The 25,350-nt window shown below is 40.3% G+C and overlaps 1 protein-coding gene across 1 annotated transcript; it reads left to right on the top strand.

The window, feature by feature from the left end:
• Positions 1 to 4,859: 4,859 nt before the first annotated feature.
• On the top strand, positions 4,860 to 6,054 carry LOC101290384 (RNA-binding protein with serine-rich domain 1-like; the record flags this gene model as incomplete). The annotated part of the gene is made up of 1 exon (XM_033432379.2): positions 4,860 to 6,054. A coding segment is annotated over one exon (918 nt), but the record flags the coding sequence as incomplete, so codon positions are not given.
• Between the last annotated feature and the right edge of the window lie 19,296 nt (positions 6,055 to 25,350).

The raw sequence follows: 25,350 nt of genomic DNA, 5'->3' as shown, positions 1-25,350 counted from the left end.
CTGAGGTTTTTCTGGAGCCTCCATCTCAGGTGCACCTGCTGATGTTGGCCTTCTGTGTCCATCTTTGAATTGTCCAATTTTAGCAAGAATCCTGCAGTCGGTTTAGCCAGAATCCCCACCCTTGATATCTAATCACCCTCTATATCTGATCAAATTCCTCATTCCCCACCATCCCCCAGGTAATATCGCCCTACCCTGTCTTCATCAAGAATCTTGATAGGTCAGTGTAGTGAAGAATTACCCATCTTTTAATAATTTTCCATCCACCGACCCCTTCACCCCCACCCTGCTTCTTGGCTATAAAACTCCATGTTCCTTTGTTGTATTCAGAACTGAGCCCAATCTCTCTCACTGCAAAATTCTACTACACTAGTCCCTATACTTACCAAGATAGTCCTGAATAAGATCTGCCTCTGTGTCTTCAATAGGTGTTAAGTTAATTAAACAAGGAGGGTGTTAGACTCAGGTGGCTTTAATGCCTTAGTAGCCTATGTAAGCAAACCCAAACTAAGCCTAAAATGCCTCAAGGTTAAGAAATCAAAACCTACAGACAACAGATCACGAACAGACAAGTAGTCTTTTCCAAATATGCAAACACTTATTATAGCCAGTCAGATAACTTCCTTGCTTTGCTTCCACATCTTCCCTATAAAAGATGCTTCCACATCTTTCCCTTAGCTCCTGCCAATGGGGTGCTCCTAGCCACTTCAGTTCTGGTGCTGCCTGATTCTTTTTCTTTTCCTCCAGCTTTTTATTTTATTTTAAAAAAACTTTATTGAGTTATCATTGATGTATAATATTATATGTTACAGGTGTACAATACAGTGATTCACAGTTTTTAAAGGTTATACTACATTTATACGTATTATAAAATATTGACTATATTCTCTGTGTTGTACAATAATATATCCTTGTAGCTTACTTTATACATAATAGTTTGTACCTCTTAATCCCCTACTCCTATATTTTCCCTCCCCGCTTCCCTCTCCCCCCTGGTAACCATTAGTTTGTTCTCTATATCTGTGAGTTTGCTGCTTTTATGATTTATTCACTAAAGTGTTGTATTTTTTAGATCCCACATATAAGTGATATCATATAATATTTGTCTTTGTCAGACTTATTTCACTTAGCATAACACCCTCCAAGTCCATCCATGTTGTTGCAGATGGCAAAATTCCCTTCTTTTTTATGACTGAGTAGCATTCCATTTTATATATATATAATATATATACATATCACATCTTCTTTATCCATTCATCTGTTGATGGACACTTAGGTTGCTTCCATATCTTGGCAATTATAAATATCAATAATATGAACATTGGGGTGCATGTATCATTTTGAATTAGTGTCTTTGTTCTTTTTGGTTACATACCTAGGAGTGGAATTGCTGGGTCATGTGGTAGTTCTAGTTTTAGTTATTTTAGAAATTTCCATAATGTTTTCCACAGTGGCTGCATCAGTTTACATTCCCACCAGTGGTGTACAAGAGTTCCCTTTTTCCCACATCCAAATAAACTTTAAAATTTAATAAGTTCTGGTTTATCTTTTAACACAAGTGTTACGAATATTTTCTTTGACACTAGGTAGGGCAAAAATATTTCCAATTAAGTATGTTAGTTGAATATATGTTTGTATCTGCTCATCCAGAAACTACTGAATAATAGTAAAGTCCTATGAGTCACAAACCTGAAAGGGCAAAGAGAATAGGCGAGTAGGGGAGAAGTGTTGTCAACCAAAGTTTGGGAGCCGGAATGAAAATGAAAGATAGGTAATTTGCTTACCAGGCCAGAGAGTGCCTGAAAGGAGGGCACAATGGTATGTGGAAGTGGAATATAAGCAAACTGACTCACAATGGTTTTGTTTTGCTTTTTAAATTTAGGAGTTTATTTAAGCAAAAATTGATTCATATCAGGTAGTGCCAAACCACAAGTGGGTAGGACTAGTGCTCCTGATTCACAATGTTGAAGCCCAGACAGTCTCAGGAGATTTGAGGCACCAGGGTCCCCCAGAGGTGGGTTGCAGATGGTCTAAAAACAGAGGAAAAGTCTGTTTTTAAAGTAGTTGGGTAAAAGCAGTTAAGAATGAGGTAAAGTGGCAGTGATCCTATGTGTGGAGTTTGCCTCAGTTGTAAGCTGCAACACAGAGCTAACTGACAGAACACTTACCTGAAAGTGAAGAGCCCTGAACTCCTACTTTAAGCTACCTGTGGATGACAGCACCTTGGAAAGCTACCCTTAGATGCTCTCTGAGCACAAGCCCCGCCAATGGTGACCTCAAAAGGAAATCGATAGAAAGATTTTATACAGAAAAATTGCAAGCCTCTTTGGTGGTTTCCATTCCAATATGTAAAAGAGCTTGGAAGTCATCACTCCCAACCTCAAAACAAGAAAAAAGCTGTACAAACTGAAAATCAATCATTCTTCTTAAAACCGTCAGAAAATTGAGGTTACAGGACAGATCCCCACTCCAAAAACTGAAGAGACAGGTGGATCACAGCTTACATGGAACAGAAGCCACTGGAGCTGAAGCCTGTGGGAACACTTCAGATGTTATTGACTAGTTACTGGAGATGGAACAAGGACTGGCTTGAGAGTTAAAAACTCTTAAGGGCTCAGTCTCAGGGTGCCCCCTGATACTTTCATGAATTTACCTCCAGGAGTCCCACCAGATTTTCAAGATGAAAATAATACAAAAATCTTCTCATGTTTAGGGTAGGAGAAGGAGAAAATCACCACTATAAATATATCCAGACGGAGAGTTCTGTTCTCTATTAAAAAAAAAAAGAGTTCACCCTCAGAGAAACTAATGCTTTACCAGAGCCTAACCTGTCCCAGAGGGAGGGGAATTAGACAGCCTTCCTGTCCTTCTCTAGCCTTCCTGTCTCACATAAAAGGAGGGGGGAAAGCCTATAAAAATTCTTCTGGGGCTTCCCTGGTGGCGCAGCGGTTGAGAGTTCGCCTGCCGATGCAGGGGACATGCGTTCGTGCCCCGGTCCGGGAAGATCCCACATGCCGCGGAGCGGCTGGGCCCATGAACCATGGCCGCTGAGCCTGCGCATCCGGAGCCTGTGCTCTGCAACGGGAAAGGCCACAACAGTGAGAGGCCCACGTACCGCAAAAAAAAAAAAAAAAAAAAAAAATTCTTCTGAAGGTTGCAACCCATAGACACAGGCCCACTAAAAAAAAAAAAACCAAGATTCAATCATAAAATTACAGACTTCTTCCTTTCTGTAATACCTTGTCACCATATAAACAGGATTCTGGTATAACAATAGTGAGTTACAACTGACAGAGCTGTAAGAAACAGTCTCTAACTAAGAAAGAGTTGCTAGAGAAGCCCAAAGGGAACAGGGAAGGCAAAAACAAAAACACTAGAGGAAGTTGAACTCTTTGACACCTACAGCTACAGCAGACAGTAAACACAACCTAACACCTACCCAGGTAAACATAAAACCTCAGTTTTATGTTTATCTCAGTTCCTATTACCCAATACATTATGTTCAGCATTCAACAAAAAATTCAAAGGCATGCTATAAGGCAAGAAAATATGCAGTCTGAAGAGACAAAGTGAGCATCAAAACCAGTCTCAGATATGGCAGAAATTTTGGAATTATGAGGCAGAAATTTAAAATAATTATGATTAGTATTCTAAGGGCTCTAATGGAAAAGGTGGATAACATCAAATACAGATGGATAATGTCAGCAGAAAAAATGGAAACTCTAAGGAAGAATCATGTTTAAAATTAAAAAATAAAATATTGTAACAGAAATGAAGATTGTCTTTGATGGCCTTCTTGGTCTGTTGGACACAGCCAAGGAAAGAATTAGTGAGCTTGAAGATATTAATAGAAATTTCCAAAACTGAAATGCGGGAAAAAAAAAAAACAGAACATTCACGAAACGTGGAACAATTGCAAAGGTGCAGCATACATAAAATGGAAATACCAGAAGAAGGAGAAAAAGGGTAAGAAGAAATATTTGAACTAACAACGGCTGAGAATTTTCCAGAGTTAATGACTGCTACCAAATCACAAATCCAGAAAGCTCAGAGAACACCAAATATGATAAATACCAAACATCTACACTGAGGCACATCATTCAAACTGCAGAAAACAAAACAAACAAAAAATTCTTGAAAGAAACCAGAAGGGGAAAGAACCCTTGCCTATAGAAGAATGAGGATAAGAATTATACCAACTTCTTTCCAGAAACCAGGCAAGGAAAAAGAGGGTCAGTGAAATATTTAAAGTGTTGAAAGAACAAAACCAAGAGCCTACAAGTCTCTATCCAGCAAAAATTTCCTTCAAAAGTGAAGGAGAAATAAAGACTTTCTCAGACAAACAAAAACAGGGAATTTCTTGCCTATAGACCTGTCTTTTAAGACATGTTAAAAGAAGTTCTGTAGAGAAAAGGATTATTTAGGTCAGAAACTCAGATTTACATACAGAAAGGAAGAGCAGTAAAAAAGAGTAAAAAAATCAAAGGAAAATAAAATATTTAATTTTTCTTATTCCTATTGATCTAATAGATCAATGTTTATTCAAAATAATAATAGCGGAAGTGGTCGGGGCCGCGGCGGGCGGAAGGGCGCCCTCGCTTCGCTGGCTCTGTGGCGGGCCTAGTGAGGACCCCGGAATTCGGAGCAGCCGGGAACCCGGCCTCCGCCCTCGGGGCCCTCTCGCCGGGCTGGAGACCCGGGCCCGCAACGCCGGGCCCTACCTACCCTGGAAGTGCTCGCGGCCCGGCGCCTGGACTGGGGAGTTGCTGCACTTTTGCATAAAATCAATTAGGGATTGTTTGTCAGACTCAAGTTAGAAGTGAGAGTTCAGATAAGTGAGGCCGCCATTGCTGCTTTGAACACCTCAGAAGGGGAGAATAGATTTATCAGGAGTGAAAAAGAAGAGCTTGCTAGGAGTCAAAGAAAATAATAAAAAGTCCAGCACTAGGGCTCCTTCTCCTACCAAACGCAAAGACCGCTTTGATGAGAAGTCCAAGGATCGCTCCAAAGATAAGGGGGCCACCAAGGAGTCGAGCGAGAAGGATCGTGGCAGGGATAAAACTGGAAAGAGGCGCAGCGCTTCCAGTGGTAGCAGCAGCACCAGGTCTCGGTCCAGCTCGACCTCCAGCTCGGGCTCCAGCAGCGGCTCCAGCTCATCTTCTGCATCGAGCCACTCAGGAAGTTCCAGCACATCCCCCAGCTCCAGCTCCGGCAGCTCCCCTGGCTCTCCGAGTCCTTCTCGGCGCAGGCCTGACAACAGGCAGCGTTCCCGCTCCAAATCCAAACCACCCAAAAGAGATGGAAGGGGAAGGAAAAGGCGGAGCTCTTCCCCTAAACCCACCAAAGTGCACATTGGAAGGCTCACCAGGAATGTGACCAAGGATCATATCCTGGAGATATTCTCCACCTACGGGAAAATTAAAATGATTGACATACCTGTAGACAGGGTGCACCCCCGTCTGTCTAAAGGCTACGCATATGTGGAGTTTGAAAATCCAGATGAGGCCGAGAAGGAGCTGAAGCATATGGACGGAGGACAAATGGATGGCCAGGAGATCACTGCCACTGCTGTGCTGGCCCCCTGGCCTCGGCCACCCCCCAGGCGATTTAGCCCTCCCAGGAGAATACTGCCACCGCCTCCCATGTGGCGCAGGTCACCCCCACGGAGGAGGAACAGGTCGCGTTCCCCTCCGCGCAGGTCCCCCGTGCGCCGGCGATCCCACTCCCCGGGACGCCACCGCCACAGGAGCCGTCCCAGCTCCACCTTCTCCCAATAAGCAGGGCCACCGAAGCTCTGCCCTGTGACTTGTATCGCATCCAACTCACTTTTGTCACTTTTCTAGCAGGAGGATCGGTAGGAGAGAAATCCCTCACTCAGGGGCAGGCTTCGAAGGTGAAGGCAGTAATTGCTGTTTCCCCTGGCGGCAGAGTTCCGGCTACAGGAGTGTTGTTGGTTTGGGGTCATGCTTATGAAGATGCCCTCCAGTTTTCTGGCTAGAAAGCTTCCGCATTTCTAGTTCCTGAGAGTCAGTTTAGGGGCAGAGCCAGCAGGGATGAGCAGGGGGCTCCAGGAAGTGGTACAGCCCCAACCTGGGAGCATGTTTTCCCATTTCCACAGATGATGTGGGGCCCACCTGGTGGGCTGGTTGTGCCCTAACCTGTTAGCCTGCAGGGTCCCACAGGAAAGGTGTGCTTTTACACAGCTGCCATTCCTGTTAGCCTGGCCCTGCTCCCCCGCTCGAGTCCTCTTCTGACCTCTAGGGCCAAATACCCAAAATGGTTCTTTTCACGTGTACTCATGTGCGTGCACACACACACACACACGCACACACACACACACACAAACCTACGTGTCCCTTTGTCTCTGAAACTGGTAAGTTGAGGGCCAGCTCTGTTGGGTCATCACAGAGCCCCCTTGTTGTGTTGGTATTCATGGTGGTCGTGCAGGTTACCTTGGCAACGTGTACATTGCTTTTTTGGCTTTTATTGTACAGTCAGTACTATACATTTTCTGTTTTGAGTTTTGTAACTTTGTAGCATTTTAGATAATACTGTGTTTTTACTTTGTTGTATAGAGAAAAGAATTGTGTTGAATAAACCTAGGATTAGAGTGCAGCTCAAGCGTTGGGTTCGCTGCCTCCTTCCTGTCCCTTGGCCCCAAAGGCAGCTTCAGTTGTGAGGTAATTAAACATGATTGTCTAAAAATAATAATAATAATAATAATAGCAACAATGTATTAGGTGATTATAGTGTATGGATAAGTGTAACGAATGATAGCAATGTTATAAGGGATGGGAGGAAGAAATTGAATACTCTGTTATAATGTATCTGCACTAGCAGTATAGTATTATAGTTATAAATGCATAGTGTAAACTCTAGGGCAAACACTGAAAAAAAATTTAAAGTATAATTGATATGCTGAGAGGAGGGAAAATGGAATTATATAAGATGTTCAGTTAAAACAAGAAGAAGCAGGGCTTCCCTGGTGGCACAGTGTTTGAGAGTCTGCCTGCCGATGCAGGGGACACGGGTTCATGCCCCGGTCCGGGAAGATCCCACATGCCGCAGAGTGGCTAGGCCCTTGAGCCATGGCCGCTGAGCCTGCGCGTCCGGTGCCTGTGCTCTGCAACGGGAGAGGCCACAACAGTGAGAGGCCCGGGTACTGCAAAAAAAAAACCCAGAGGACTCAGAAAAGAGGGAAAGAAAAAAAAAAGAAACAGAAAGTTCAATAAATAGAAAACAGTTCTAAATATGGAAGATATTAATCTAACTATATCAATAATCAGTTTAAATATGAATGGTCTAAATACACCGATTAAAACACAGAGACTGACAGACTAGATCAAAAAATAAGACCCAACCATGTTGCGTACAAGAAACGCACTTTAAATATAGAGACACAAATAGATTAAAAGTAAAGGGAAAAGATACACTATGCTAATACTAATCAAAATAAAGCTGAGTAGCTATCTTAATTTCAGACAAAGCAGATTCCAGGATAAGAAAAATTATCAGGGACAAAGAGGGGCATTACCTAATGATAAAGGGGTCAATTCTCTAAGAAGGCATAACAGTTCTTTTTGTGTATGCTTCTAACAGCAGAGCATTAAAATATGTGAGACAGAGCCTGCTAGAGCTGTAAGGAGAAATAGACAAATCCACTATTATAGTTGGAGACTGCAACTCACCTTTATCAGTAATTGACAGAAAATCAGCAAGCACATAGTTGAAGTGAACAGCATCATCAATCAACTGGTTCTAATTGACATTTATAGACTTCTTCATCCACAGCAACAGAATACACATTCTTCTTAAGCTCACGTGGAACATTCACCAATAATTACTATTCTCTAGGCCACCAAACACACCTCAACCAATTTAAAAGAACAGAAATCATATGATGTGTGCTCTCAGACCACAATGAAATTAAACTAGAAATTAATAACAGAAAAGTAGCTGGAAAATCCAAAATATTTAGATATTAAACGACACACTTCTAAATAACAAATGGATCAAAGAAGAAGTCTTTAGAGAAATTAAAAGTACTTTGAACTAAATGAAAATGAAAAAAGTGTTTAGATCTCTAGATGTACTCCTTACCCCCACAGAGCTAGGACTCTGCCTTTCCCCCACCCTGGCAGAAGACTAGAAATTTACTCTCTGGAGATCCTGCTTTGAACTCTGGACTCAGGACAATAGGCATAGCTGAGGATGCTATCTGAATAAGAAGAACTAAGTAATAATCTACACACCATGTATCCACTCTATTTCCCAGCCCCTTTCTCTTACTGTCTTACAGAATAATAGTAACCAGGAATATACCCCTGTGGGAGGCAGAACAATGGTCCCCCAACGATGTCCACATCCTAATCCATGGAACCTGTGAATATGGTATGTTACATGGTAAAGGGAAATCAAGGTTGCTAATACACCTGGATTATATGAGTGGAAACTAAATATTACTGGGGATGGAGAAAGCGGACATTGGGGTACAAAGGTGGAAGGATTCCAAGGTCTAATGCCTCCTTTCCCACACTAGAAGGTTAATAAATAAAACCTAAAACTTCTAAGTCAAGAAATAGCATTTTAATACTTTAATAGTGATTTTTAAATGTGGAAAAAACATTAAACAACAATTGAATGAATTAAAATGGCTTCCTCTGAAGAGTGGAAATTAAAGATAGAGCAGAAATAAGACAGAGGATCATTTTTCATTAAAAGATTTAAAAATTATTTGATAAAATTATATTTTTGAAAGATTAATGTTTGCATATTCTATTTCTTTAGATACAAAATCCTCTTCTTATGTTTACTGATAGTTATTGAGAAAGATTTTCTTGGTATCAGACAATCTCAGATCCCTGATATAAGCGTTTTCTTCCCAAGTGTTGCAAAGTGCAAGTGAATAAAGAAATGTATTGGAGGATACAGTGGGAGTGGGGAAAATGGGTGAAGGTGATCAAAGGGTAAAAACTTCCAGTTATAAGATGAATAAGTTCTAGGGATCTAATGTACATGGTGACTATAGTTAACAATACTATATTGTATACCTGGAAGTTTGCTAAGAGAGTAAATCTTACAAATTCTCATCACAAAAAATAGATAAATAAATAAATGGTAAGTGTGTGAGGTTATAGATGTGCTAACTAATCTTATTGTGGTAATCATTTTGCAACATATACATATATCAAATTATCACATTATACACTTTAAACTTACACAATGTCATATGCCAATTATATCTCAGTAAAACTAGGAAAAGAAAGAAATGTATCTGACAGATCCAAATATAAACACAGCATGAAGCTCCATTCTTCCATAGTTCTGAACACTTCATTCAATGCTTTCCATGGATTTTTTTTTCTTTTCATCCTCCTTCTAACCCTCTGTATTAGTTTCCTAGAGCTGCTGTAACTAACAACTACAAAGCGGGTAGCTTAAAACCATAGAAATGTATTGTCTCACAGAAAACAAGGAAGCTAGAAGGCCTAATTCAAGGTGTCAGCAAAGCTCCAGGGGAGGATTTTCCACACGTCTTCCTGGTTCCTGGCAGGTGCTGGCAATCCTTGGTGCTCCTTTTCTTATCAGTCCGGTCTCTGCCTTCATCATCACATGGTGTTTTCTCTGTGTGTGTCTCTGTGTCCAAATTTCTCTCTTTTTATAAGGATACCAGTCATTGTATTGGGGCCCACCCTAATCTAGCTCAACATCATTTTATCTTGATTACATCTGCAAAGACCTTATTTCCAAATAAAATCGCATTCACAGGTACTGGGGTTAGGACCTGAACATATCTTTTGGGAGGGTGAAAGTCAGTCCACAACACCTTCCCAGCTAATTGTGTTATTTATTCTAGCATTGCTTTCCTTCCCTTTGCCTCCAGACTTCACCTTAGCCCTGCTTCTGTAAAGCCAAACTAGGCTTCTCTCAGTAATGTAACTGTTTAAGGAAAACACCTCTTCTGAATGTGCCCCAACCCGAACCTACCAGTCCCAGGAAAATTGTACACTCCATTGGGCTAACCTAGTTCCTCCAGTTGGGGAACCCCACAATACTTAGTAGTTCCCAATTGGAGTTGATATGCAAATGATACAAAGATCTCAGCATAAAAATAGAAGAAATAATGATGTGATTGAAAGAGTACAGGGTGTGAAATCAGAAAACCTGAGTTACGATTTTGATACAAACACTTAGAAAACCAGGACCAACCCAGGTCTAAATTCTAGTATAATGTTATTTCCACCATTGCATGGCTAGAAAGCTCCACCTGTGATCCATATTAATTCCCACACCAAGGGCAACCATAGATGGCACTGAATGTATTACCAACATTTGAATGGAAACTCCTCAGGAGAAGGAAGAGAAGGAAGGGAAGGAAGAGGAACAGAAGAAAGAGGAGGAAATAGCAAATATAGTGTCCACAAAATCTCTTTTAATGATTGTTAAACAAATACACAGAGAAAAATTCCAAAGGCAAACTCTCTCTTAGAGCTTCCCTAAAGATGAGTGGAAAGAAGACCTTGGCTCTTACCAGCATGTGCTTCATGCGATTTCGGTTAGTGGGTGAATCATACATGCTGGTAATGAATTTCCCAGGCTTTCAATTTTAAATGGGAGTAGATAGTGCAAGACATTCATTTTAACGTGGAGTGTTTTCTCCTGATGTTCATAGAAAGAATCCATTGTGTTATGATTAGATAATGCTTAACCCACCTCAGGAATGTTTTCAGAGTGACGGAATATTTATTTCTCAGTGACATCATCAAGGTTCAAGAAGGTCTGATCAGCATACTTAACAAAGCCCTGTGATCCTAAAAGGGCTAAGACAAATCCTCCCCCTCCTTTGTAGGTTCCTCCATCTGCACTTGGGTAATAATGCCCACCTTTCCATTCTAAACATAGAATAAGAGAGTAATTAAATAGAGCCTAATCATAGCAAAAGAAAATTCTGCTTTTTAAAAAATCTTTCTTCAGAATAATTTAGTTGTGCTTCACATGTGCTTTGAGCAAAAATTTTAGACTAGAATTTAATCTTAATACTAGTAATAAAATGCCATTTTTTCCTCAACCTATCATAATTACTCCATAAGCACATAAATTTTAACTTAAAAAATTATATCTAAGATTATCTATGCAAATAGATTGTACTTATGGACAGAACCACTGCAAGTGGTGATACCCAAAATCTTTGATGCCCCCCAAATACCCAAAACAAACAAAAAACAAACAAACAAAAAATATTTGATGCCAAAACTTTCAAGGATTTGGCTTCTGAAAATCAGCAAATCCAGGCCAAAATCATCAGATCAGCAAATTGGATGTACTGAACTTGACCCAGTGCCCATGCAGTCAGTTTAGATTTGTAACTAATACAAAAAGTTGATTACTTCTCCTTAGATTTGTTGCTTTGAAGGGACATCAGGTGAAAGACTTTGGATGTGACAGAGAAGCAGTGAGGTATCTCTTAGAGATTTTTAACTGAATAAGGTTAACTGGGCATTCTTCCCATTGAAATATCAAACTACAGCAACATTGTATATCAACTATACTCCAATAAAAATTAATTTTAAAAAACCAAATATCAAATTACAAAAATAGAGATCTTTCTTGAAACAGCTAACAATACTTAACCTTAAGGAAAAGTTAGGTTTAACACCATCAATTCACATTTTAATTGTTTCTTTATAATTGTGAGGTTTTTTTAAGACAAGAAATGCAATTAAATAAGACAATTGACCTAAAAAGAAATCTATGTAGGGTTCCTTTCTTTTAAAGTAATCTCTTTCTCCTCTAAAGGCAGATTACTCTACAGATAGCAGCTATAAACCAAAAGAAGTAATAACTTTGTTTTTGGTTTTATAACAATCAATAAAAAATATTTAAATTCTCCAATCAAACAAGATTCCCAAGGATTGTTGCTGGAATTGTTTTTATTACAGTAATTACATAATAACTCATTGGAATGTAAAGTAAGAAGTTAACTGAGACAGACCACTAATGGAAAAAGCAAGGCATTGGGGGTATTTTTTACAGTGTCATGTTTTTTCCCCCAAACATCTCAACATTGGACGTTTAGTTAAAAAGAAAAGGGGAATGGGAGAAGAGGCACTATGTCTGTTTACATACACCAGTTTCTCTATATACATTAAGGAATGGAGAATGGGACAATGAAAGACTTAACAAAGTTAGACTGGAGTAGTTAGGATGTAGTAATAGGAAAGTGGGGTGTGGGCGGGAGGGGAACAGACTTGTTACCTGAGCATGTGCCACCTGAGGGAGCACAGTTCTGGAGTAGAGTGAGGCTCCCTGTGTAGTAGACACCTCCTGCTGCTGGGACACAGCTTCTCCCATCCACACATTCCCAAGGCAAGTGTGTCCCTTAAATTGATTGCTCCCATCAACCCTCCTCATTGACAACCTGTGTTACTCCTTGTACCTATTACCTAGTTAATGATTCTGCACTCATTTCCAGTGTGTGTGTGTGTGTGTGTACACAAGGGAAGCAGGTTCCCAGACCACCAAGCAAGTCTAACACCAGCTGGGTGTCCTGCAACTCAACACAGTTCTGACAGTATCTACCTGGAGTCAGCATCAGATCCCATAGGTTAATGACTCAGCCCTTAACCCCCTTCATTGCCAGTTGCAAGTCCAGGTTGTCAGATGTGCTTCTGACTAACTGGCTACAGATTGGAGGTTCCAAGCCCCACTTCCTTGTATTCAACTAATTTGCAACAAAGGCTCACAGAACTCAGTAAAACAGTTTACTTACTAGATTATCAGTTTATTATAGAAGGACATAACTCGCGAACAGCCAGATGGAAGAGGTGCATAAGGGAAGTTATGTGGGAAGGAGTGCAAATCTTCCATACTCTCTCGGAATGCTCCACTCTCCCAGGACCTCCATGTATTCACCAACTGGAAGCTCTCCAAACCCTGTCCTTTTGAGGTTTCATGGAGGCTTCACTACATAGGCATGATTGATTAGATCGTTAGCCACTGGTGCCTGAACTCAGTCTCCAGGTCCTCTCCCCTCCCTAGAGGTTAGGTCCCAAACCTCTAATCACTTGGTTGATTCTTCTGGCCACCAAATCTCATCCTTAGGTGATCTAGGGCTTTCAAAAAGTCACTTCACTAACATAACAGAAGTTATGGAGTTCATCACCTAGGAAATGCAAGAGTTTTAGGCCCTTTGTGGCAGAAACAGGGACAAAAACAAAATATATATTTCTTACTATAAATCACATCTTACATGGTATATATTTCTTAATCTTCAGTGGTTCCACAGAACTGCCTTTTCCCATGTTGGTTCTCAAACTGACCCTTGTACATGGAGGGCAAGGAGAGACTGAAGAAAGAGGCAGAGCACTCCAGATTGGTAGGCAGTGGGTTGAATAAGAAGGAAACTTACTTGTGAGGCTTGTCTTGAGCACCGAGAGACAGTACATCTTTGCACCTGCTGCCAGAATCTCAAAAGTTTGTATTGAGGCCTTAACGGTTTCAGTCACATATTCAGTCCTGTCGTTCTCAACACCACATTGCTCTGTCCAAGATGCGTCCTTGAAAATGGTTCCAACTGTGGGAATGGTGGACAGAGCATACATTTCAAGGACAGGGGATAGGGTGAGGAGCCTCCCATCGCCCTGGTCCAGCTCAGGGGTCAGTCGGTGGTCACATCTTCTCCATGACCTCTAATATCCCACCACCTTCAAATTAATACGATCACTGCTATCCTCCTCCCTCAGGCTCTTCCTGGGCAGCGGTGACCAATCTCCTCCACTGGGCTGCCGCTTCACAACGAAGGAACCAGGGCTACACCCAAGGAACACACAAGCTGCACCTGTGCATGAAAAACAAAATATGTTTAGAATAAGGTTTTAGAAGATAACTATTGCTATTAGTTACCTTACTCTTAATCATGTGATGTTTATGCTGGAAGAGACCTTGGAGATGAGGAAACTGAGGTTCAGAGAAGTGAAGCGGCGGGTCTGAGGTTCACACTGAGTGAACTGTGGCATCAGCATGAGCACCCAGGTGCTTGACCTACTTGTCCACTACTCTCTATCACTCCTTCCTCTCTCCCATCAACCGTCCTGAGTCTTAATCCTTGTCTCCTCATAGTTTTAAAGGAAGAAAATTGAAACCTTCTTCTATTTAATTTACTGTTAAAAGCCCACCAAAATCATGCCCAGCTCTTCACATGTAAATATTAGAGCAAAAAAAATAATGGAGACCCATGCAGTGATCCAAGTCCATGTCTGGACATATATTCCCTGAGAAAATTGTGCCCATCTGCACCAGAATATTTAACAAGAAACTTCATGTATTTTGCCCACTGCATCCTTGGCCTCTGCTTCACTGAGAGGGAGACAGTCCCGAATATGGACTGCCATCCCGTATCTGATCCACTGGTGGAACCAGTGGCCTGTGGTGGCTACCAACTTGGTGCCGGGGACATCGGCCTGCTCATTCCAGTTGTTCTCAGCTTGGTAGGGGTCCTTTTTACATTTATCTATCTAGGTGACAAATATTTTGCCTTCCCACTCAGCCAGTTTTTGCCATAGATCTTGTCATACTGGGGTGCCTTTGATAGCTCAGTTCACTTTTTGTTATTTCCTTTACCATATGACCAGGTCACAGGCCAGGCCCAGGAGTCCATGAAGGTGTAGTATGGAGGGGATTTGAAAATAGCCTGCATGGCTACCCACACAGCCACCTTCTCTGCTCATTGGGTCTGTCTGTCTGATCCTTGATTGCTAATGATGTGTCCATCTTGACAGCTGCTAATGAACCCCCTCAGGATTTCGTCTTCCACCTATGAACCAGGCCATACCTTCTGTGGGAACCTCTTCTAAACGTGGTCCCAACAGGCTACTGGGGTAACCAGAGGCTTCAGTGCACCCAGAAGTGGTCTTTTAGGGTGTGGGCCACATGTCTATGCAAGCATGTGACCCCTGAGGACCTCACGTAACTTTGGTCTTGTATGTATTTTTCCATTTGATGATGGAACTTTGTTGTGCCTGCCCCACTTTTTTGGTTGGGTTAATGTCGACCCAGTTTAGGATGGGCTGGTCAGACCTTGGTAACACCATAGACTCACGAGTCCGGTGTTGTTTCTACTAGCACGTAGTAATAGTCCAGGAGCTGTCACTCATCTATATCAGTCTGGGACAATGTGGTCCAGGCAATGACCTCAGATGGTTGGGTCATTAACCTCTAAAGATGTGTAGGATCAGCTCAACATGTCATCTTTTTAGGTACAATTTGGGATGGAGCCCAATGGGACATTCTAGCTAACTTTAAGGAGAAGTTTCTGACTATACTTATGTCAATTAAAAATTAATCAGTTGATCTAAGAAAGAAATGGGAAATTTTATTTCAGCCAAATTGAGGATTTTAACCCAGGAATAGCATCTCAGAAAGCTCTGAGAACTGTTCCACCCATTAGAAGTCAAAGCAGTTATATAAGTTTTTTGAAACAGAGGGCTGTATGTTAAATGACATATTATTGACAATTTACACAATCCAGATCTGCAAGTACAGGGTGGTGGGTCATGTGACCCCTTACAAGATCAAGAAGGAATGTTATCTTTTAAGGAGTTGTCTTACGGTTGAACTGGTATTTCTGCCAATGGGGGAGGTTTGGTTGATGCATAATGCAGATACACAATGCACAGTAGAGGGGAGAGTGGAAGTCAAAGGGCAGAGAAAATTTTTTATGTTTAAATGTTTCTTGTCTTGCCATAAAATATGAATTTTATTTCACCCCTGGTACTCCCAACTTTAACAAAAAGCACAACACCTGCTGGGGCTTTTTAGGCACTGGAGACAATACATTCCACACCTCCACATTCTGCTTGTCCCACTGGTGCAGGTCACAAAACCCCACCTTAGAATTGGAACAGAGGCACACTGGAGGAAATACAATGTGCAGTACATCCAGCCCTGCTCAGGGGCTCCATGGCCCTTCAGTTCTTCTGAACTGTAGGTCTCAGCAATGTTACTGAACTGAACTTGGGTCCGTTCGCCTGTTGTGCAGCAAAGCCAATCTACTGACAGTGGGTTGTGGTGAAGGAAATTACAGTGTTTATTGCAGGATTGCAAGCAAGGAGAATGGGCAGCTCATGCTCAAAAGACCCAAACTCCCTGATGACTTTCAGGGAAGGATTTTTAAAGGCAACATTAAGGGTGAGGGTTGCAGCTCGTGGACTGTCTTCTGATTGGTTGGTGGTGAGGTAACAGGGTGATGTTTTGGGAATCTTAACAATCAACCTTCTGGTTCTAACCGGTCTGGGGTCTGCATGGTTATTATGGTCAGCATGTAATCACCTTTTCCACCTGGGCCGGGGTCTTATTTTCTGCAGAACTCAAAGATATGCATCAGATTGTTATGTACATCCCTTCAGGAGGAACTAGGACTCTGAACTAGTGTTTATTTTTTTTTTTTTATAAATTTATTTTATTTATTTTTGACTACATTGGGTCTTCATTGTGCACAGGCTTTCTCTAGTTGCGGTGAGCAGGGGCTACTCTTCATTGAGGTGCACTGGCTTCTCATTGCGATGGCTTCTCTTGTTGTGGATCACAGGCTCTAGGAGCACAGGCTTCAGTAGTTGTGGCACGCGGGCTCAGTAGTTGTGGCTCACAGGCTTAGTTGCTCCGCGGCATGTGGGATTTTCCCAGACTGGGGATTAAACCTGTGTCCCCTGCATTGGAAGGCAGATTCTCAACTACTGTGCCACCAGGATAGTCCCTGAAGTAGTGTTTAAACTATCATTACTTTTCTTGCTTTTTCTTTGTTTCTGCATTCCGTCATTTCCCTCATTAGTAATAGCTTGAGTCTGCTCTTTGGAACTTAGGGAAGGCCTAGGAGAATAAAGCCTTTTTCTAAAAACAAGAAACAGGGGACTTTTGTATCCAGGAAGGCCCTGCAGAATTCTGCTTGGTTTCAGCACCACCCACCCAGTTCGACTGGAGCCTATTCCAGAAAGAGCCTGCTACTGTCATTGGATGACCTGTTAGGTATGAACCAGGAAATTCCAACAACAACCAGGTACTCTGCCTTTGAGCAAGAGCTTCTTGAGGGACCCCAAGCTAACATAATTATGTTTTTTTTAGTTCTCTATATATGTATTCCATTCATCAGTTTTTGTTTCTGTTTTTGTTTTAATGTTTAAAATAATCATGGCAATCTGTATAGTAATAAGAGTCAGAGAGAGAGACATAATCTGGTAGCATATCTGCGGGGGCTGGTAGTGTTGCTGAAATGTCTAGAAAACATTTCTGACCTCTCAGTTCAGAATTTTGAAAATGTGGTAAATCATGCTCTACTACCCAGCAATCATAAATGGTTTCTTTGTATTAACTTCTTGAGAAGAGGTTTTTTGTTTTCCAATCTTTAAAGCTGCCCTGAGGCAAAAAATACCAATACGGGTGAAATTTTTTGCAGGTATAGGGGAACAGAATTTGCCATCCCAAAATGTATCTCTTCGGCATATTAATTATTTTAAGCTAGTTATTTTCTAAGAAACAGCAGACATGGGGAAAACTCTGAAAACAAAGAAGGAGTTACCCTTTTGTAAGAAACATTTATATTTGTGAGTGAAATCTCCTTTTGTACAGATGCCTCCTTCACTGTACCTGGAAAAGGAGGATGACCAAATCTCTGGAAACTTTTATCAATAGAGAAGGCACTGACTTAAATCTGTATGACAACCTTACCCTTGTTTACTGCACTTTTCCTAGTCACCTCCCATAACTGACTCTCCCCTCCCTCAAAATCCTCTTTTGTCTTTAGCTGAAGGTGGTATTTAAGAGAGGGCTTTGCCCATTTCGGTGAGTTATTCAGGTTCCCTGGATCTTTCCCATGTATACATGCTCTTAAACTTTTGTTTCATTTTCTCCTGTTACTCTGTCTCATGTCGATTTAATTCTTACACCAGCCAATAGAACCTAGAAGGTTAGAGGGAAACTTCTTCCTCCCCAGCACAGTTATTTGTCTAACCGTTCATTCCACATTCACGGTCTCAGTGATCCTCATGAGAATTATTCTATTATTGACCCCATTTGAGAGATGAGGAAACAAAGCCTCAGGGAGATTGAGTGATGCCACTTGCCACTTGTCCCCTAAGTGGGATACCAGAAAGAGAACCAATGTCTTTGACTTCTGGTCCTCAGTGTCTTTGCTTTCTCCTTCCATTTGACACTTGTTTTGATACCATTATATTTTAACACTAAATAGGGCTTTCGATGTAACAGAACTTCCCAGGAACCCTAACCCCTTTCTGGACTTCAGCCAACAGCTCAGCTCAAGACAGTAGTTTCATCTCACTCTGGCTCTTGGTATACATACCAGACATTGTCTAGACAAACTAAAAAGACCCCACTAGACCAGGACAATTACAAATGACAGTGACCAGGAGAAAATGGAGCATTTCTCCCCCCTTTTTACATTTATTTATTTGTTCATCCATTAGTTCATTCCTATTCCTTTATCCAAATGCTTTTCAGTGAAGGAGGAAATTAAGTAAGTATAATATTCTCTGCCTGTACTCAAGAAGTTTACAATCTACTCAGGGACTTTATGTGTCTACAAAAATTATTAGCAGTCTCTTGAACTTTTAGAGTGTGTAACATGGAATTTTATTGGACATATGGATTATAATTTTTAAAAAAGTTTTCTCGATGCTATTTTTCAATGAATAGTCTTATGATGATGCCTTAATCTTAAATTTGTGTCTGTCTGAAGTTTATTCATTTTCATTATTATGGTGTTCCGTTGTATGTAAATATACCTCAATTTCTATATTCTATTTGGGGTGGATATTTGAGCTATTTCAGTTTGGCGCTGTTAGGCTATAATCCAGCCCTTCCCCTTCTGCTGCAGCAGTGATGTTAGGGTATTCTCTCCTCATGGCTCCCTCATGGCCATTATTAAATGTCTGAATGTAGGTATTTCATATTCTTTTTGCCAGTAATAATGTAGGCCCCGTAGAAACAGAGCCCCTTGAATGGTCTGGCTGTCCAGCCCAGGCTCTGCCATCTACCTGGCTGCCCAAGGACACTGGCCACATTGGAAGGAAGTATGTCACCCATGAAAGACAGTAACCATAGGGGACTCCGAATCCAGAGCATGGCTTGTGAGTGTGAGGAAGAGCAAACCCATCTGAGCTGTTTTTGCACAAGGAGATAGAAGACTTCTGGCAGTTGTCAGGGAAATCCCTGCCATAAATTTCTCCTAACTGCTCTGAAGACAAACTCCAGACTTCCCAGTTATATTAACCCTTAACTTCAGTCTTGAGCACTTTCCAGTAGTCTTTCTGTCACACCCTGCATCCTCAGAGACCACAACATCCTCAATTTCCCAGCCTTGTTTGTCACCTAACCCAATCTGCCTCACACAAAAATGCATTCCTCTGGAAAATCAAGTGTCCCAGGATCACTGGAAAACTCATTTAAAAGACCAGCTTACCTTTAGAGAAAACTACATACACCTGATGATTGGAAAATGGCATTAGAACTAATCATTGTAAAGCAAATAGCTTGGAAGTGATGATTTAAGTTTGCCATGGTAGAAATATAACATTTAGGAATAATGAGTATAATTGATTATAAAAGAACATTTCTTTGATCTTTGAGTGATTGCTATTCATAATGCAAGCCTAAAGAAAAATGTAAGGCTAAAATTGTTTAAATTGATTTTTCCAGAGTACATTTTTAATATACTCTATTGATTGGGGAGTACAATAAAATTTAAAACAAAATTCACTATTGTTACCAGAGCACTGGCTCTGGTTTCATATTGTAGTTCATATCATCAACTATGTATTTGTTGTACTAGAAAGGTATTATTGAGTTTCTAATTTAAATCTGTAAGTTCTTTCATTATGATATGAATCGCTATGTGATAACTAATATTCATTTACCACTAAAAATTCACAAAGCAGTATTTCATAGACATAAATTAGACATTACTAAACGATTACCCACTGTATATTTTATAGAAAGAATTTAATATTATGGAAATTTCATCAGTATAAAAGTAACTGCTATTAACATTTAGAGTGTGTAACATGTATATTATTTTACATTTATTTTTAAGTAATATCAGACTTACAAAAAGTTGCAAAAATGGTATAAAACATTCTCTGTATACATTTTGCCCACCTTTCCCTAATGTAAACATGTAGTATAACCGTCATACAATGATCAAAACCAGGAAACTAATATTGATACAGTACTATTAACTAATGTAAAGACCTTATTCACATATTACCAATTGTCCCATTAATGTCTTTTTCTGGTTCAGAATCCAATCCAAGGCCCCACATCGCATTTAGTTAACATGCCTCCTCAGTCTCATCCAATCTGGAACAGTTTTGTTCTGTCTGTTTTGCTTTGTTTTGTTTTGTTGTTGTTGTTTTCATGGCTTTGACAATTTTGAAGAGCACTGACAAGTTATTTCGTGAAATGTCCCACAATTTGGGGTTGTGGTATGATAAAAAATATGTTTGGTCTTAGAAATAAACCCATGTACTTATGGTGAATTAATCTATGAAAAAGGAGGCAAGAATATACAGTGGAGAAAAGAAAGTCTCTTCAATAAGTGGTGCTGGGAAAACTGGACAACCACATGTAAAAAATATGAAATTAGAGAGGGCAGACAGCAGAAGGAAGAAGAACTACAATCCTGCAGCCTGTGGAACAAAAACCACGTTCACAGAAATATAGACAAGATGAAAAGGCAGAGGGCTATGTACCAGATGAAGGAAAAGATAAAACCCCAGAAAAACAACTAAATGAAGTGGAGATAGGAAACCTTCCAGAAAAAGAATTCAGAATAATGATAGTGAAGATGATCCAGGATCTTGGAAAAAGAATGGAGGCAAAGATCGAGAAGATGCAAGAAATATTTAACGAAGACCTAGACGAATTAAAGAACAAACACCTAGAAGAATTAAAGAACAAACAAACAGAGATGAACAATACAATAACTGAAATGAAAAATACACTAGAAGGAATCAATAGCAGAATAACTGAGGCAGAGGAACGGATAAGTGGTCTGGAAGAGAGAATGGTGGAATTCACTGCCGTGGAACAGAATAAAGAAAAAAGAATGAAAAGAAATGAAGACAGCTTAAGAGACCTCTGGGACAACATTAAACACAGCAACATTCGCATTATAGGGGTCCCAGAAGGAGAAGAGAGAGAGAAAGGACCCGAGAAAAAATTTGAAGAGGTTATACTCAAAAACTTCCCTAACATGGGAAAGGAAACAGCCACCCAAGTTCACGAAGCACAGAGAATCCCAGGCAGGATAAACCCAAGGAGAAACATGCTAAGACACATAGTAATCAAATTGACAAAAATTAAAGACAAAGGAAAATTACTGAAAGCAACAAGAGAAAAATGACAAGTAACATACAAGGGAACTCCCATAAGGTTAACAGCTGATTTCTCAGCAGAAACTCTACAAGCCGGAAGGGAGTGGCATGATATATTTAAAGTGATGAAAGGGAAGAACTTACAACCAAGATTACTCTACCCGGCAAAGATCTCATTCAGATTCGATGGAGAAATCAAAAGCTTTACAGACAAGCAAAAGCTAAGAGAACTCAGCACCACCAAACCAGCTCTACAACAAATGCTAAAGGAACTTCTCTAAGTGGGAAACACAAGAGAAGGAAAGGACGTACAAAAACAAACCCATAACAATTAAGAAAGTGGTAATAGGAACATACATATCGATAATTACCTTAAACGTGAATGGATTAAATGCTCCAACCAGAAGACACAGGCTCACTGAATGGATACAAAAACAAGACCCATATATATGCTGTCTACAAGAAACCCATTTCAGACCTAGGGACACATACAGACTGAAAGTGAGGAAATGGAAAAAGATATTCCATGAAAATGGAAATCAAAAGAAAACTGGAGTAGCAATACTCATATCAGATAAAATAGACTTTAAAATAAAGAATGTTACAAGAGACAAGGAAGGACACTACATAATGATCAAGGGATCAATCCAAGAAGAAGATATAGCAATTTTAAATATATATGCACCCAACATAGGAGCACCTCAATACATAAGGCAACTGCTAACAGGTATAAAAGAGGAAATCAACAGTAATACAATAATAGTGGGGGACTTTAACACCTCACTTACACCAATGGACAGATCATCCAAACAAAATTAATAAGGAAACACAAGCTTTAAATGACACAGTAGACCAGTAGATTTAATTGATATTTACAGGATATTCCATCCAAAAAAAGCAGATTACACTTTCTTCTCAAGTGCACATGGAACATTCTCCAGGATAGATCACATCTTGGGTCATAAATCAAACCTCAGTAAATTTAAGAAAATTGAAGCCATATCAAGCATCTTTTCTGACCACAACGCTATGAGATGAGAAATCAATTACAGGGGGAAAAAATGTAAAAAACACAAATACATGGAAGCTAAACAATATATTACTAAATAATGAAGAGAACACTGAAGAAATCAAAGAGGAAATCAAAAAATACCTAGAGACAAATGACAACCAAAACACCACGATCCAAAACCTGTGGGATGCAGCAAAAGCAGTTCTAAGAGGGAAGTTTATAGCAATCCAAGCCTACCTCAAGAAACAAGAAAAATCTCAAATAAACCATCTAACTTTACATCTAACGGAACTGGAGAAAGGAGAACAAACAAAACCCAAAGCTAGTAGAAGGAAAGAAATTATAAAGATCAGAGCAGAGATAAATGAAATAGAAACAAAGAAAATAGCAAAGATCAATAAAACTAAAAGCTGGTTCTTTGAGAAGATAAACAAAATTGATAAACCATTAGCCAGACTCATCAAGAAAAAGAGGGAGAGGACTCAAATCAATAAAATTAGAAATGAAAAAGGAGAAGTAACAACAGACACTGCAGAAATACAAAGCATCCTAAGAGACTACTACAGGCAACCCTATATCAATAAAATGGACAACCTGGAAGAAATGGACAAATTCTTAGAAAGGTATAACCTTCCAAGACTGAACCAGGAAGAAATAGAAAATATAAACAGACCAATCAAAAGTAATGAAATTGAAACTGTGATTAAAAATCTTCCAACAAACAAAAGTCTGGGACCATATGGCTTCACTGGTGAATTCTATCAAACATTTAGAGAAGAGCTAACACCCATCCTTCTCAAACTCTTCCAAAAATTGCAGAGCAAGGAACACTCCCAAATTCATTCTATGAGGCCACCATCACCCTGATACCAAAACCAGACAAAGATACTACAAAAAAAGAAAATTACAGATGAATATCACTGATGAATATAGATGCAAAGATCCTCAACAAAATACTAGCAAACAGAATCCAACAACACATTAAAAGGATCATACACCATGATCAAGTGGGGTTTATCCCAGGGATGCAAGGATTCTTCAATATACACAAATCAATCAATGTGATACACCATATTAAAAAATTGAAGAATAAAAACCATATGATCATCTCAATAGATGCAGAAAAAGCTTTTGAGAAAATTCAACACCCATTTATGATAAAAACTCTCCAGAAAGTGGGCAGAGAGGGAACCTACCTCAACGTAATAAAGGCCATGTTAAAAAAAAATGAAAACATTCTCTAACACCATATACAAAAATAAATTCAAACTGGATTAAAGACCTAAATGTAAGACTTCATACTATAAAACTCCTAGAGGAAAACATAAGCAGAACACTTTTTGACATAAATCTCGGCAATATTTTTTGGCTCTGTCTCCTAGAGTAATGGAAATAAAGGCAAAAATAAACAAATGGGACCTAATTAAACTTAAAAGCTTTTGCACAGCAAAGAAAACCAGAAACAAAATGAAAAGACAACTTACAGAATGGGAGAAAATATTTGCTAATTATGTGACCAACAGGGATTAATTTCATGCATATATATGAATCATTTTGTTGTATACCTAAAACTAACACATGGTATATCAACTATATTGCAATAAAAAAATTTAAAAATTTGGTTTTTGTCCCCTTTTCCTGCCATTGAGCTCCTAACACTTGAGATTTCCTGAGTGATAGAAGTACCTTTGTTACACTAATAAGGTTACTCCTGACCCTAGATAGCTTCTGGATGGGGGGCTGGTTACCAAAAAAACCCAACCATGTGATTAAAAGAATAGAAATTTCAGCCTTTGTGGAGAGAAGAGAGACTAGAGATTGAGTTCAATCACCAGTAACAAATGTTTTGTCAACTGAGAAAAATGCACAATGTGAGAGTTGTGAGTTAAGTTCTGTTTGCGGCCTAATGAGGACTATAGCCTGGGGGAATAGCCTCTCAGATAGCTCTGAGGAACTGCTCTGAAAAGGTAGTGGGGGATGTCCCTGGTGGTCCAGTGGATAAGACTCCGCACTCCCAATGCAGGGGGCCCGGGTTTGATCCCTGATCAGGGAACTATATCCCACATGCATGCCATAGCTAAGAGTCTGCATGCTGCAACTAAGAAGTCTACATGCTGCAACTGTGTGCCTGCATGCTGCAACTGAAGATCCCACATGCCACAACGAAGATCGCGCATGCCTCAACCAAGACCCAGTGAGAAAGAAAGGGAGGGAGGGAGGAAGGGAGGGAGGGAGAAAGAAAAAGTAGGGGGAGTTCAGTATATACATGATTTTAGTGAAGGGGGATACAGGCATTCAAGCACACGTCTTGGCAGAATGTTGCTGCTAGCCATGGGGAGAAGATGTCTCTGTTAATGCTGTGAAAAGATGCAAGAAAATGCGCTCATAAAATCTAAAAGTATTCAACTATCTGAAGGCCTGTTCCACCAGTTTTTTCAAGAGCACAGAGTGCCTCATTCCTGATCTTCACCCTGAACTCCTTTCAGGGTGTGTTGGAGGTCAGTGGCTGCAGTGGCTAGTAACTTCATTCTTGTAGAACCAGATGGTTAGTGACAGTTTTTAGTTGGCATAATTAACCTTGTCTAGGTAATGAAGCCTTGACAGAAGCTGTTGAACAACAAGGATCTGGGAGCTTCTCGGTTGGTGAACACATTAGTGTGCTGGGAGGATAGCCCCCTGGAAAAAGTGTGGAAGCTCTGCACTCCCGAATCCCTCCTCAACACTTGTCTTCCATTTGGCTGTTCCTGAGTTGTATCCTTTATACTAAAACTGTAGTTGTAAGTATAGCACATTCCTGAGGTCTGTGGGCTATTCTAGAGAATCATCAAAACTGAGCAGAGGGGTGTGGTTGTGGGAACCCCCAAATTTGTGATTGGGTGGGCAGAAATGTGGTGCTTTGAGGACACTCAAGAATTTCAGCTGGTGTCTGAAGTAGGGGCAGCATTGTGGGACTGTGCC

Source organism: Orcinus orca, chromosome 9, assembly GCF_937001465.1.
Source record: "Orcinus orca chromosome 9, mOrcOrc1.1, whole genome shotgun sequence".
Lineage (NCBI taxonomy): Eukaryota > Metazoa > Chordata > Mammalia > Artiodactyla > Delphinidae > Orcinus > Orcinus orca.
Note: the sequence above shows the minus strand (reverse complement) of the source record. Positions and strands in the feature narration are given on the sequence as shown.